The 14,351-nt window shown below is 32.6% G+C and overlaps 1 protein-coding gene across 14 annotated transcripts in view; it reads right to left on the reverse strand.

The window, feature by feature from the left end:
* The window catches only part of EXOC1 (exocyst complex component 1), a 50,327-nt gene that overhangs the window by 6,347 nt on the left and 29,629 nt on the right, over window positions 1-14,351 (reverse strand). For 6 of the 14 annotated variants that reach the window (XM_019740157.2, XM_074324520.1, XM_019740158.2 and 3 more), the window contains 7 exons: window positions 12,537-12,642; window positions 8,369-8,413; window positions 6,944-7,107; window positions 6,266-6,373; window positions 4,998-5,074; window positions 4,267-4,495; window positions 609-792 (listed from right to left, as the gene is read on the reverse strand). In XM_019740157.2, the coding sequence (XP_019595716.1) occupies window positions 609-792; window positions 4,267-4,495; window positions 4,998-5,074; window positions 6,266-6,373; window positions 6,944-7,107; window positions 8,369-8,413; window positions 12,537-12,642 (913 nt within the window). Of the gene's footprint in view, window positions 1-608; window positions 793-4,266; window positions 4,496-4,997; window positions 5,075-6,265; window positions 6,374-6,943; window positions 7,108-8,368; window positions 8,414-11,599; window positions 11,624-12,536; window positions 12,643-14,351 lie in introns of all 14 variants that reach the window. The other 8 variants (XM_019740160.2, XM_074324522.1, XM_019740159.2 and 5 more) reach the window with 2 other exon arrangements.

The raw sequence follows: 14,351 nt of genomic DNA on the forward strand, positions 1-14,351 counted from the left end.
ATTCAATCATGTAATTTACCTATCCCCTAGACCTGCTTCCACTGAAAGTATGGCGCATGTAATTGGTGAGATGATTCCACTTCCTGTCATTTTTTTAGCTTTTAAAATTTCTGAATATATGCAATCAGATCATTTATTTCAAATTAAATGACACATCCACGCTGTTTCTGTAACTTAATTGTGGGATCTGACACAAGAAGACAGTGAATTACAGTATTTTAGCATTAATCTACCTCATGTGACAGATACAAAATCTGAGGCCTAAAGAAGTGAATTGATTTGCTTAAGGTTAGACAGACATCACTGCCTATCATTTCCAGAAGACTCCTGCTAAAATGCAAATGTAAACTGGTAACTCATTTTTTGTGTTTAAAAAAATGAATTCAATTTTGGATAGTAATTAGCCCATATGAACTCTAAAATATAAGTGGTTCCTGAGAATAATGAATGGGTTTTATATACTGCTTGTTTTTCAAATTGAAGAAAACTTTAATTTCAGAACACTTAAAAAAGGCTTTAGAATATGAAAAATAATAAACATATCTGCCTCCCAACTTCCAAGATACAAGAAATAATAAAAAGAACCAACCAAAAATTCAAAAGCTTACCATTAACAAATACTCCTCTGATAAGTTTAGTATATGCTTTATCTAGATCTCCACGACGCTCAGCATTTTTAAAGATTGACTCTGCAAGTCCAGCAAATTCTTCAAATTCAGCAACAAATGGAAGAATTCCTACTTTACTCTTCTTTGAGATCTTTACTTCTTCCATTTGCCTTATTTGATTACTCTAAAGTTAGGCAGAAAGTGAGGGAGAGAAATAGCCAAGTAACTTAAAAACAACATGTAATTGCAACCAAATGTATATATCATAGAGGAAGGCTAGAATTTAGTACCTAGAATATTCTGTATGTTTACTAATTAAAGATGAATACAATAGGGATAACTAAGAAAAACTATTCCTATACATTCCAAATTATTTTAAACAAGATGTAAACAATGCCTGTGAACCTTGTCTTTGTTCAAAGTAAAAACAACCAATAAACATTTTTATCATTTATGAAAGAAGTATAAGACAATTGCCCATTTTGGGACACAGCTGATAAGAGCACACACAGGTTCTCTCCAGGTCACTTCTGATTGGCGGCCACACGGCCAAATGTGAGAACCATAGCCATTTCCAATTCTCACCAGCTTAAAATGTTTGGACAGACAAGTTCTGTATTTTGGGGTGTGAGAACAGAGAGGGAGAAAAGGCATTTCTACTATGGATTTGTGTTGTATTGTCTTCCATGTATCTAGTCTGTTCATTACTTATTCTAAATTAGTTCAGCAAAGTGCTTGTATATGACAGTGACAAAGTGCAAAAAGGATGTGTCATGTAGACAGAATCTAGACATTTGGGTTCAAAAAGATCCATGGATTCAATTATGGCTCTGTGTACTTCTCAGGAGATTTAGATCTATTAGCAGTAAGAGATACACTGCCAAATACTGTGGGATCATTTTCAACTTCTACCTAAAATTTCATTGTGTTGAGATTTTTGGGGTATAACCTGAAAACCATATGACATGTGAATTAGAATGGAATTATTTAGGCTACAGGTATTAGTATAAGAAAGCCTTGTGAGTACTGTCAACCATTTTATATTATCTTTACTACTATTCTACTTCATCATCATTGGTTACTGTGAGGAGGAAAACTGGATGCAGGAGAGAGGGCAGTGTAAGATTGCGGGCAGTGTAAGATTGCATAAGAGCTTACTAACTGATTTGCTTAAGGTTAGACAGACATCTGACTGTGGGGGTTATGAATGTCATCTCCATCACTTTTTAGCTGTTGAACTAGGGAAAGTAACATAGCCTCTCGGAGCATCTACCTTATGTGGGAAGGAAGAGGTTGTGAGGACAAGATGAGATATGTGTGCAAAGTGCTAGACCATTGCCTGGTACATACCGGTAGTAAGCACTGATTTGTGAATGCTGGCCTATTGTTATTAAACTATTTGATGATTGTTGTTTTGCATCATTTAAATGCAAAGGCTAGAATTATAGCCTGAATATACTTGAACATGAATAGGAAATGTTCCAAATGATACATAGTTATCTTCTCTGGCTTTGTAACAAGTAAATGGCTCATTTGAAAAAGAGCCATCAATAAACTAAATCTCACAAAAGTAAATTTCCAGCTGATTTGCCAAATCATACTGCCATCACCAAAAGGACACGGATGTTATTCAGTGTTTAAAACTACAACTTTGAGGCTTGCCACATATCACCATATTACTTGTGTCCATGGTAATTTCACCAAACCATATCACTCTCAAAGGTTTAAGAGTACAAATCCACTTCCCTATAGTGTGAGGAATCCTGAAAAGCAAATTAAACGTAATTAAGAAATACTATACTGGACTGCAGAGTCTGGGTTGGTAGTACTTGATGTGTCAGTTACTTTCTAATTTTAGCTCTAGCTCGGTTAGGTTACCTTTTTTAACCTTGTTCCTTGAAGAACATCAGACACTTCTGATTTGGCCACCAGATGAGAATCAAACTCAGGTGCTATCTCTTTCTTTCATTTTCTGCAGCCATCTGACATTCATACTTTTGGGTCAATACACACAGACCCATTCACTACTTTTCAAGGTATGCCCTAGGTTCTGATCTTGTCCCAAATACCAAAACATTTAACACTTATTGAGTACACACAATCTACCAGACACTGAGAAGACGTGAGTTAAAATAAGAGACAGTGACGACAGGTAGCAGAAGAGACCATCCTTCCCTTTAGCGACAAAAGGTAGATCCATAGGAATACATACAATTTACAAGGAAATATGAGTTTATACCTTTGTCTATCTAGGTTAATTTTACTTTGTTTCTCCACTGCCCTGTCTTGAGAGTAACATGAACATTCTTTAATTAACTATCATTAATTACTACTACTATTACTATCACCACCGCCGCCACCACCACCACCATTATGAGCTATCAGTTAGTAAGCTCTTATTTTGTGCCAGACAATGTGCTAAGTACTTAATCTGAACCTATGTCTACATCTACCTGACACTATACCCTATGCTTTTAACAATTACATTCTACTGGGTTGAGAGGTATTATATAAAGTTATATTTTACTGATAAAAGCAACAAAGCCTTTATATTGTGGTAATGTGCAGTGTCCTCATGATTCAGTGTTTCAGCTATGTCACGTGGGATTCATCTTAGCCTTTGGTACCTCTTCCTTTTTCTTTTGGCTATAAGCTTGCAATCAGACCTTCCAGATTTTTCATCACCTCTGGTGAAGGTGGGGGAGGGAAAAAGATAACTCTTAAATTGTCAAATTTCACAGTATTTCAAATACCAAGTGAAATCATTTGGTAGGAAAGGGAGATTAACAAGCCTACTGAGGTGACATTTAAGTTTCTATAGTGGATATAGGTTGCTTTTGTACTTTCAAACACTCGGTAAGTTTTATTTTTTAAAAAGTATAAAAAATGATATGGATTTTAATTGCTCTTAATATTTTTAGCTCCCATTAGTCTATGGATATTCAAGAGCTAAATATAACTTAAAGGTTACATAATAGAAATAATATTCATGATACATATCCACTTTTACATACTAAGTACGTTAATTAAAAATAAAAAACCAAAACAACTGTTTTTAGAACCTGGCCCAGCCCAATTCATACCTGCAAGCTTACCAAAACTTAATAAAGTTATATAAATAAAAGTTATAGTTATTAATGATTTTTCTTTTACTATGACAAGGAGGAAAATGATGACTGCTGCAAGTTATTGTAAGAACAATTCTTAAAATAAAGCAGTATTATTAATTAAAGTTATTACACATAAAATAAACTTAAATAGTTTAAAGTTAAAATAATCCAATTATGAATTTTCTCATTAGAGTGTATTAAAAGAACAAAAATAAATCCAAGCAATAGTTTCAATTGTTTCATTAAATCTATGGTCACTAATTAGTTAACTGAGAGTCACCTAGTGGATCTCTTGAGCAGCTACCGTTGCTATGCCACCTACTCCAGAACTTATCAAGATTCACAATGTAGAAGGGAAGCTAACTCGCATAGTATCCAACCACCTCTGTTCACATATATTGTAGCCAACACCATGTTTCAAGGCTTTCGGAGATGAGAACAGTAGATGCCCCAAGGCAAAGCTGGAAATCTCTTGATTTAAACACATTTACCTATTTTTTGCAATGATTAGAATTCTAAGGGTTTTTTTTTTATTTTTTTAAACTTACAATGCATTTGTCAAAGTTCCTTTTGATAGTCACCAAAACATTTCCCAATGTAGTACTCAGAAAAGAAGCAGGGTCCACATTTTGTGCAGTCCACACATGATGACTCATTTTGACTAGCATATAAAGGGAATTAAAGCTATCAATTTTGTCTCCTAATGCAATTAGGTTGTTCAATTCTGGCTCAATGCAGCGAAATATTTTAGTCATCATTTGGCGGATCATATCCTTCCTGTTCAGAAAACATACAAAATATAGTTATTACAAGCTTCAGGTGTATTCATCTTTAACTTTAATCCACTGGGTATACACAAAATGAGTAACATATGATATTTCCACTAATAAAATGTCCAAATATGATGAACTAATTATTATACACTGGTTTCCCATATAAACATATTTTCTGAAGTTAAATTTTATCACTCTAACTTTCTCATTTGTAAAGCTGGATCCTGAAATGTGCTTTGTGATTTCCGAGAAATACATGGCAATTCAAATGCTACTTCCCACCAGCAAACCTCAAAATTGATTACATTTTTTGTGAAGACTAGAGCAAGGAACTGCAGAGTCGCACAACAGTACCTATTTTAATTCAGTGAGCTGTTCAGTAGGACACTGGGCGTACACATCGGTGCTTTGAGAGCCATCTGGACTCACTGAGCTGTACTCCTCTATGCTCAATGTAAAGTTTATTTTTTTCCCAAAATAAATAATAGATAGTAACAAACACATACTCAGATGAAACGGGCAGTGGTGTGCCAGAATTATGTGGCCGTGATAATGTTCCTCCATCTAGGTCGTCTGCTTCAGTCTGTAAAAATTATTCAGGTACTTTACATAATAAAAGACTAACAATTTGACTAACCTATATAGCAGAAGCCTGCTCAGTCTTAAAATTCCTAGAATACATTATGAAAAAATAATGATTTTTAAAGGTAGTATTACCGATAAAATTATATAATTTAGTATGCTCTTTAAGAATGAAATGCTTTGTTCTTAGATTTTATCAGAGAATTATTGTGGGGTGAGAAGCTGTGTTTGTATGTGTGCACATGAGGGGAAAGTGGGGAGAGAGAAAGTATAGGAGGCTGGGGGGGGGGAGTGGGAATGGGAGGGCAGCTCAACAAAAAACAGAAAATACCGAGAAACAACTTTCAATAAAGAATTTTAAAAATTAAAGAAATCTCAGTAATCATGCTCATAAAACTTTGCCATTTAAAAAATGCTGTCACAAATTCTTACAGAAGCCACGAAGTAAGAAAATTTACTACCACCACCATCTACAACAAGTCCTCAACCATTTGAGGTAATTTTCTCATTTATTTTATGACTGTTTTTTATACGTTGGTTCTCTTTTTAAAGATGACCTTAAATTTTAAAATCACTTTTTTGAGTTGGTCTTTTTAAGTCCTTCAAAATATTGCTGCAAATCTCTCATTTTATTTTCTTATATTTTCACCACACGAGAGGAATGCTGAATAAGCATTTCTAAATCCACTGAACAGATTAAGAAACTGGGAATTAAATAATTGGTCTAAGGTCTCAGCTAGTTCTTAACAAAACCATGGAAAGATTTGAGTCCTCATCCTTCCTTCCTTCTCTTTTTTATTCCCTTTTCTTTTTGCTGGACCATAGCATATACAGTCAAACATCAAAGATCTTTTTTTGGAAAATTATATTTTTTCTTGATGACTACCTAAAATAATGCTAAAATTGCTTTCTAAATCATTTTTTTTTTTTTCAAAGTAAATTCAGAACTGTCCCCCCCTCAGTAATTTAGAGAATGTTTAGGCCTGAGACAGTCTGGAATATTAAATTAGATGCCCGAATTCTAACTATCACTGTTTTTATTATCTTGTGGTATGACAAAATTACTTTAAAAGTCCTTACATTATGAATTCTTTCATTTTCTGTTCTGATATTGAAATTGTAACAACATATTAATCAGGCTAATGATGCCACAGATCATAAATATTAACCAATAAATAAATGTGAGGCGTACCATAGTTCCAGGCATACTTTGATGTTGCTGTAGTTTGAAAAATTTACTTATGAAGTCCTGTTCTGCTAGACACAGTGGCTCCAGTTCACTTAGTACCTGTTCAAAGATCTGAAGAAAACTGAAATGAAAGAACTGCACCAAATACTTAAAACAACATTTCACATTTAATTCACTTTTATGCAGGGACCATGGATGCTGTATCCATAATCACAATAGAATCCCCAAAACAAACTCTTCCAAGATTGACAGGACGAAGCAGTATTATCAAGGCATACCAGGGCCAGAACACACCTAAAATAAAACTCACAACATTTATTCACTTGAAATCTGGAAAGAGGAACACAGAGACAAACTTTTTAAGCTTATTTAATGCATTGCAGAGAACAGTTTAGCTTCATAAAAGCTGTTATTTCCTCTTTACTTTGTAGCTACTTAAAGAACTCAGATTTGAGATACAAGTATTTTATGATTTCTACAAATTTTAATAAAGCTATAATGCCATTTAATTGATAAGTCACACTTTACTTGCCATTTAAGTATTTTTTTTAGGTTCAGAATTGGAAAAGTAAAACATGGTTAATTGAGAGAGAATGAAACTCTGAACACACTTAAAACAATAACGAACTGCTGTTAGAAAATTAATATTAATGTTTAAGAAGTACCTGTTGTTTTATTTACCTTATCAAATTTGGTTCTGTCGGCCACATCGAGATCAGAGGCAGACATGTTTCCCATATCCAGCAAGGAAGATGACTGAGATCTGCGATTTCCTGAACTCTGAACACTGAGTTTATTTAGACTAGAAGTAGATCCAGTTAATTTCCCAGAACTTCCATGAAGACCTAAGAAATAATAGAACTTTGAAAGTCGTGACCTTTGGGAATAAACGATCCACAGCATAACTCAGGACTACCTTCCACTGTCTCGGTCTTCCAGGGCTCCTTACAGTTAGGGCACAATTCTACCACCTGGGACAGGCTGTAGAGTGTCCTTTTCTTTCGTTAACATTGGTGTCCTATTCCTGAGCATATTAAAGAGTTGTGAAACTACACAAATCTATAGAGAAGGACTGAAAGGGATCTTAAAGATCACATAATCTATGTCCTGTCCAGTCCCGTCATAAAGAAAGTTGCCTGATGATATCTCTACACTAAAATAGATGAGGATTTCTTTCCCATTCGAAAGACATGAATATGGATGGTCTCTGACCCTTTAGTACTAGTTAGTATAATTTTGTTATATTTCTGAAGAAAACTGTCATATCTCAATATTACTAGTCTCCACATATTAGGCTGAACCATATGAAAGTGCCAATTCTCGATCATTCTTGTCCTACGAAAAGGTCAATTACATAAAACTCAACGTAATATATTCGTGAACCCAGAGATTCTTCTTTTCTACTGATTATACTGATTAAAGGGAACTGATTAACTACAGTTCTTTAAAAACTAAACAAAATGAAAAGAAAAAAATACCTGAAAACTTGTTATATTTAAAATACAACCAAAATGTAATATACCATTAACTATATTAATATAGGACATCTGTGTTTATGTATGAATATACGTATCCATCATAGCCATAAAGAAAATTAGAACAATATGGCTGGACAATATCCTACATATATTAAAGAATGAAAGGATTCCATTTTTATAAGATAATGTGATATTTTTATTCAGAATTAAATATAAATAAAATTTTTTTATTCTTCTTGACTCTCAGTTAACCTGTATTATTTGCTGAAGGCCAAAATGGACAAATGAAGGTATAATAGAACATTAGAGACAAACTTTGGTTTTGTTATGTAAAATCTGACCAATCTGTAAAAGTATTTTTATAGTTTCTAACCATAGCCTGAAAACAGAAGTATAATGGTTAAGCCTTTTCATAAATTTCTGATTATCCACCATATATTTTTAACTACGTTACATATTTCTTTGCTGTATCCACACCACTACCATCATGTTGGTTTTATTTCACCAATACCTGACAACTCTGAATAATCAATATTTTTGGTATAACTTTTTAAAGACAAATAACTAATTTCTAGACATTAAACAAACATGCATTGAGATTACCTACTAATACACTAAGTATACTCACTCTCTGTTTCCTGTTTGACAGCACTTTCTTTTCGAGGAAGTGTAGCTGTGATGGATTAGGTTGCAAGCATCAAAGACAAAGACAAGTTAATAAACTGCAATTTGCACAAACCATGCACAAGAGGAAGTTAAAGCTCTAGTTTAAAAGACACATGCAAAGAACCATGAGCATCAAGTAACAAGAGGTGCAACATATGTTTAGTTGGTCAGCTACTGTTTGAAAACTTATGAGAAAAAACTTCACTAGTCTTTTAATGTATTATTTTTACTCAAATATTCCGATTAAAAATATCTCTATGTGTAAAATCACCCCAAACCTTTAAATTATTGTTTTAAGTTTATGAAGCTGATATATTTAAATTCAAAAGACTATATTTACAAGTTTTAGTTTCTGAAGAAAATATGGTTCAAGTAAATAATATAGTGGAAACTTACTGAATGCAGTTATAGATTTAGACAATAAATGCATCAACAATTCCACATTCCCTGAAAGCTCCTGGTAGCAATCTCTACTGCACTAAATAATTTTATACTACATCTGATAAAAAATTGTATGAGTGGGGTTTTAAAACCATTTCAAAATATCAAGCTGTACTACTTAGTAACTGGCTTTGTGAACACCTGGAATAAAAGGTATATATCAAAATACTATTTATCAGGAGATAAGTGGATGGAAGGGTAAAGCCGAGGGAACAGGTTTAATGGAGGAATTAGAGCTTTTCTTTTCTTTCTTTTTTTTTTTTTGGTGGGCCCACTCTGACATGAGTGTCTTTATTGCTTGTACCATACAAATACGAGGAACGGGGAGGGAATCTGGGCTTTTTAAGGATCATTTGACATTTCTTTTATTCTAAAACTTCTCTCTATATAGTACTTATAAGATCAATTACAGATATCACCTTGAGAAACATTCTAAACTCAAATTAGAATTTGATGTGAAAAGCAAAGAAAGATATTATAGAATGAAAGAGAAAACTGAAGAACATAATCTAGAAATATTTTAAAAACAGGTAACAATGTTTCAACTGTCAATGCCAAACTTCAAGGCAAAAGCCCAAGTATAAGCTACTAATTTGTCATATGAGAGATACGTGTATCTTTCTAGCCTTGGCTACCTGAAACTCAAGGGATTGTGAAAAATAAGGCTGGACATTAGAGAGGTGGGCAAGGATCATGCTGGAACTACGTCCTAGCTGGTCAATCTGAACAGTACTTTCTGGTGGCCTTAAGATGTCACTAAACTAAGTCACCAGTCCCAGAGCAAGGCCTAATTCTTCATATACTTTTTTTTTTGGTAGCCAATAAAGAATACAGAATTACTACTAGTGCCAATTAACTACAATTTGGGACTCATAATAAAAAGTCTACATTATTTATCAGCAACATGCAACAATATCCAGGTAAACTTTTAAATATCTTTAAATAATCCTTACTAGACTATAAACTTCATGAGGGTAGGGTCTTTGCTCATTGCTGCATTCTCAGAACCTAGTGGTGCTTATTATCTAATAGATAATTAATAAATATACTGGATGAATTTCCAGCCAGCTGTGAATTCGGTCTTCTATTCAAGACTCCCTTTGGAATCAAAATTTCAATGCTTAGTAGAGAAACATAGAATGAAAAATGATTTTGACATACCATTTTTAAGATTTTGGAATGTTAAATGAGAGGCAGTAATTATGTAAATGCATATGTTAATGGACTAAAATACATGTGTGTATTATCTTACTTGTAGAAAGAAAAAACTGGTGATTTAAAAAATAATTATTAAATTTCCTTTGCCTGCCATTTTATTATATACAGTTGCAGAATACAACAGGGGAAAAACCCACCAAAATAACAATCTTGGGGAGAAAATTCCACGCCTCTGAGGATGTCAAAGTAAACCTATTAATCAAAAAAGATCTTATCACAGAGAAAAGATACTTTACTGGCATTTTAACATTATTTTGAATTATTTGAACTAAGTAGATGTTAAAAACTTGAGTCCAGAGTGGTTCAAAGAGAGAGTATTCTCCTTAATCTCTATGACTATGCTGACTATACAATTTACTTTTATAAAATATATCCAATCTGACTTTCTATTCTTATAGCATCTATGATCCAGCATTTTCAGAGCAAATAAAAAACACAACACATTTAAATATTATTTATAATTACTAATTTTGATTCATTAAAAAGTTATCCTTCTAAAATTTCAGGCTTCTATTTTAATTATAATTATTATTAAAATTGATTTTAACATAATTTGAATCATTGAAAAGGTATCTTTTAAAAAAATTTATATTCTACCTCATTTAGAACTTGTCATTTGTGTTTAATTTTAAATTTATTTTTAAATGCTAACTAAGTTAGATCCTCAAAGATGAACCAAACCGTTTTATCCTCTGAATTCCATATATTATTGAATTTTTCTTATCTTATAGCTGATTTTATCAAAATAACTGAAATTATATAATTTTCTGGTACCATCAACTACCACAAAGTACTCTCTTAGTTCTTATTATTTAATAGAGAAGAAATATAATTTTAAGTTTTAAAACTATAAAAATGCCTTCTACACTTGTATTTGTGTTAATTTAAAAATATTTTCAACAAGATAATTTAAGAACTTTTCAAGGACTAAGAAAATTAAAAAATTAGGTTTCAGGTTAATGCAATTGCATTAAGATGCTATTACACTTGATTTAAATTATGTTTTTATTATGTCGTTTATCTCAGTGTGAATCTTAGGCTTGATAAACTATTATGATACTGGGATTAATGACCTCCCGAGGAGACCTAATTTTAGAAAGATTTCCCTTTTACCTCCAGTTTTCATACACTGTAGAAGAGTTCTCTCAAAATAAAATGGTTCACTAACAAGTGGTGACAAATATACTAAATGAAAACATTAAACATGTAACAGCTTTAATAATATGCTGTTTACTAAAAAAAACACCAAAAACCAAAAACCAAAACCAAAAACATCACATATCCACAGTGAAACATTAACAAGGATATAAACACACTGCTGTTTGAGAACAATTAACCTTTAGGATGAGTTAGCATTTCTGTTTCCAAAAGCCCATTGTCCCAAGATTCTCATCAGTATTTTTACCTAAGTGTAACAAATTTGTACACAGATTCAAACCATCTCAAAAGTCTGGACTAGTATATCAATATATTAGTGTTGTATTAAAAAAAAACAAAAACCAACCAACCAACCAGTGAATTACAAAATAATTACCCACTAAAGACAGTCTTCTTTGTCCTAAAGAAAAGAATGGAAAGATGAGCTATCAATTTCAATCGTGTTTCCTGATTACTGAAGTAGCTTAGGGCATAGGCTCCTTTCAACAAGCAAATGCTAAGCTCATGATTCTAAAGGGGGAGCTATGCAGACACAGTGAGGAGTACACATTGTAGCCACTTAAGGCCAGGTTTGACTTGATTGGCACAGAACTCCATCCAAAGGGAACTACAGAGATGGGCACATGCAACAGCAGAATGTGGCCTTGGCAAATCACCTTCCTCACTTGATACTTTCACTGGTTATCCTTTCAAATCATGGTGGGTTTTGTTTGTTTGTTTTGTCCATTTAACACATTTAGAAGCAACAAAAAAATAACACACTTCAAAAATATCTCTTTGGAAAAATAAGGTATAATCACAGGAGAAATGTGGGTATCATATTTATATCTCCATGGCAGGGGAGAAAAAAACTTTATTTTCAATTCAAAATAGCCAGTGAGAAGTAAGAAGCCAGGAATCACTTTCATTTCCCTGTGAAGAGCAATGACTTAAGAAAGAGATCAGTGATTTGCCCACAACTGTTAAAAAAGGTCTTGTAGGAAGTCAGAAACTGAACTCTCAACATGTCTCTCTTAGTCTAATACTTTCTCTACTAAACTGCACTTCATTTTCTGGCCAACTAATTTTCTTATGAATATATATATTTTAATTATAGCATAAATATACAATTGCTGTCAGATTCACATATTGCAGAATTTTAATTAGTAAAAAAAAATTTACATTTCTTCTATGAAATACCTATAAATCAAATCAATGCATCAGACTTACTCTTTCATTAATTCTAGTGTATCTTCTTCCTCCTTGCTTAGCTGTCATAACTAAAACCATTTTTAATAGACTAGAAAACAATGAACTGAGGTGTCTAAGCTTACCAAACTTTTTGCTTTCTTTAGTTGTGCCAGTCATCTTGATCTTCGCAACTTCAAAGAAATCTTTAATTTCTCTCTCATACAGTCGTGATAAATAATCCATGTAATTCTTAAATAAAAGTAACACGTACTTATTAATAAAACAAATATAATAATTTCCATTTTTCAATACCCCCCATGTCCTTCATGCTTGTTTTAAATTTTATGGTCTAAAATTTTGACTATTTCATCGGATACAAAAACTAGGCTATTTTCTGTCTTTAAAAAAAATTGAACAGGCATCATAATTTACATAATTATGAAATTTACAAAAATATGAAATGGAACATAATCATACTTATATTTTCATTTTTCTATATTAACTTTCACATATTTTAAATATAGTTGTAATTATACTGTATAGATATTTGAGGCAGAAAATTGGCGTTTCTCCAGCTTCACACCTTAATGACTGCAAAGTATTACACTTTGATCTTGATGTACCACAGTTTAGTAAACCACTTGCCTAACATAGGTCACTTAAGTGGTTTCAGTGTTTTGCTATGATAGACAATGTTACAATAAGCTTTTCATCTCTAATGAATTGTTTCCTTGGAATAATTTCCTAAGGATGGAATTACATGCCAAAGAGTATGGGAACCTTTGTAACTTCCTCCATATGGCCATAGTGCTTTAAAAATGACTATATCAACAGACGGTGTCAATGGCAATGAAAGAGTACATTCAGTCTCACTGTACCGGGTCAGCTTGGGGTATTACCTCAAAATAGGTTATTTCCAATAAGAATTTAATTAGCGCATCTTACAGTTTTCATAATTAAGTTACTTTTTATAAACAAATTTATTTTAGCTCAAATGAAAACATCTATTTAGCACACACACTCATTCCTTCATATCTGCTTATCATCACATAAATATATTTCATACTCTCAGGAAGGATTCTTCAACAGTGGGAGACCACATAGTATTTTTCCAAGTACTAAATTAAATGCCATATGCAGTTTTACTAAATATAAATAAATCCACAACAGAAAAACTGTACCTAGCTCTTCTTTTAAATTTATCATGGAATTAAGTTCCTTTATTATTTCAGATTAATACATCCAGTTTTAGAACAAGTTTACCTTGTTTTAAACATCAAAAGGGACATTATGTAAATATCTGTATATTGACTTATAGTTCGTCACAGATTTTCTTAGGTATTTTGTAGATATATCTTTATAAAACAGTAATTGGAAGAAACATAATGTAGATTCTCCTTTTCTTCAATTTGTAGGCCATATACATTCCCCACACTGTATCTATAAGAAAAGTTACTCAAATGGGCAATTCTTTCCCACAATCTTTGCATAACTATGAAAGCAGATATAAATTAAAATATACCCTAAAATTAATTCCTACTTCATTGGGCTGTCTCACTTTTTAAATGTCTCACTTTTCAAATTCTCATAGAATATTGATCACTGCAAATCAGTAAATGACTGATAAGTAGAAAACTAGCTTTGCATAATTTGTAAAATCTTCATCAGTGGTTTCTACTCAAATCACTCAATATAAGAGACTACATTCCAATATCCACATTGTTTAAGTGCACATTGCCACCCAAGCAATTTAAACAGTTTCAAAACAGCTATTTTAATACCTAGAAAATAGTGACTTGAGCAGACTATTGAAAATCATCTTTTTCAATGGGATTCAAATGACTGACTACCTTTTTCCCAGGTACTCAATAGAACTTACTGGTGGGAAAGGCCATAGACAGGTGTGATTATCAGTTCATTCCTTTAACCAAATTCTGAAAGAGATCTCTCACTGTGAG

The sequence above is a fragment of the Rhinolophus sinicus genome, linkage group LG02, assembly GCF_036562045.2.
Source record: "Rhinolophus sinicus isolate RSC01 linkage group LG02, ASM3656204v1, whole genome shotgun sequence".
Classification (NCBI taxonomy): Eukaryota; Metazoa; Chordata; class Mammalia; order Chiroptera; family Rhinolophidae; genus Rhinolophus; species Rhinolophus sinicus.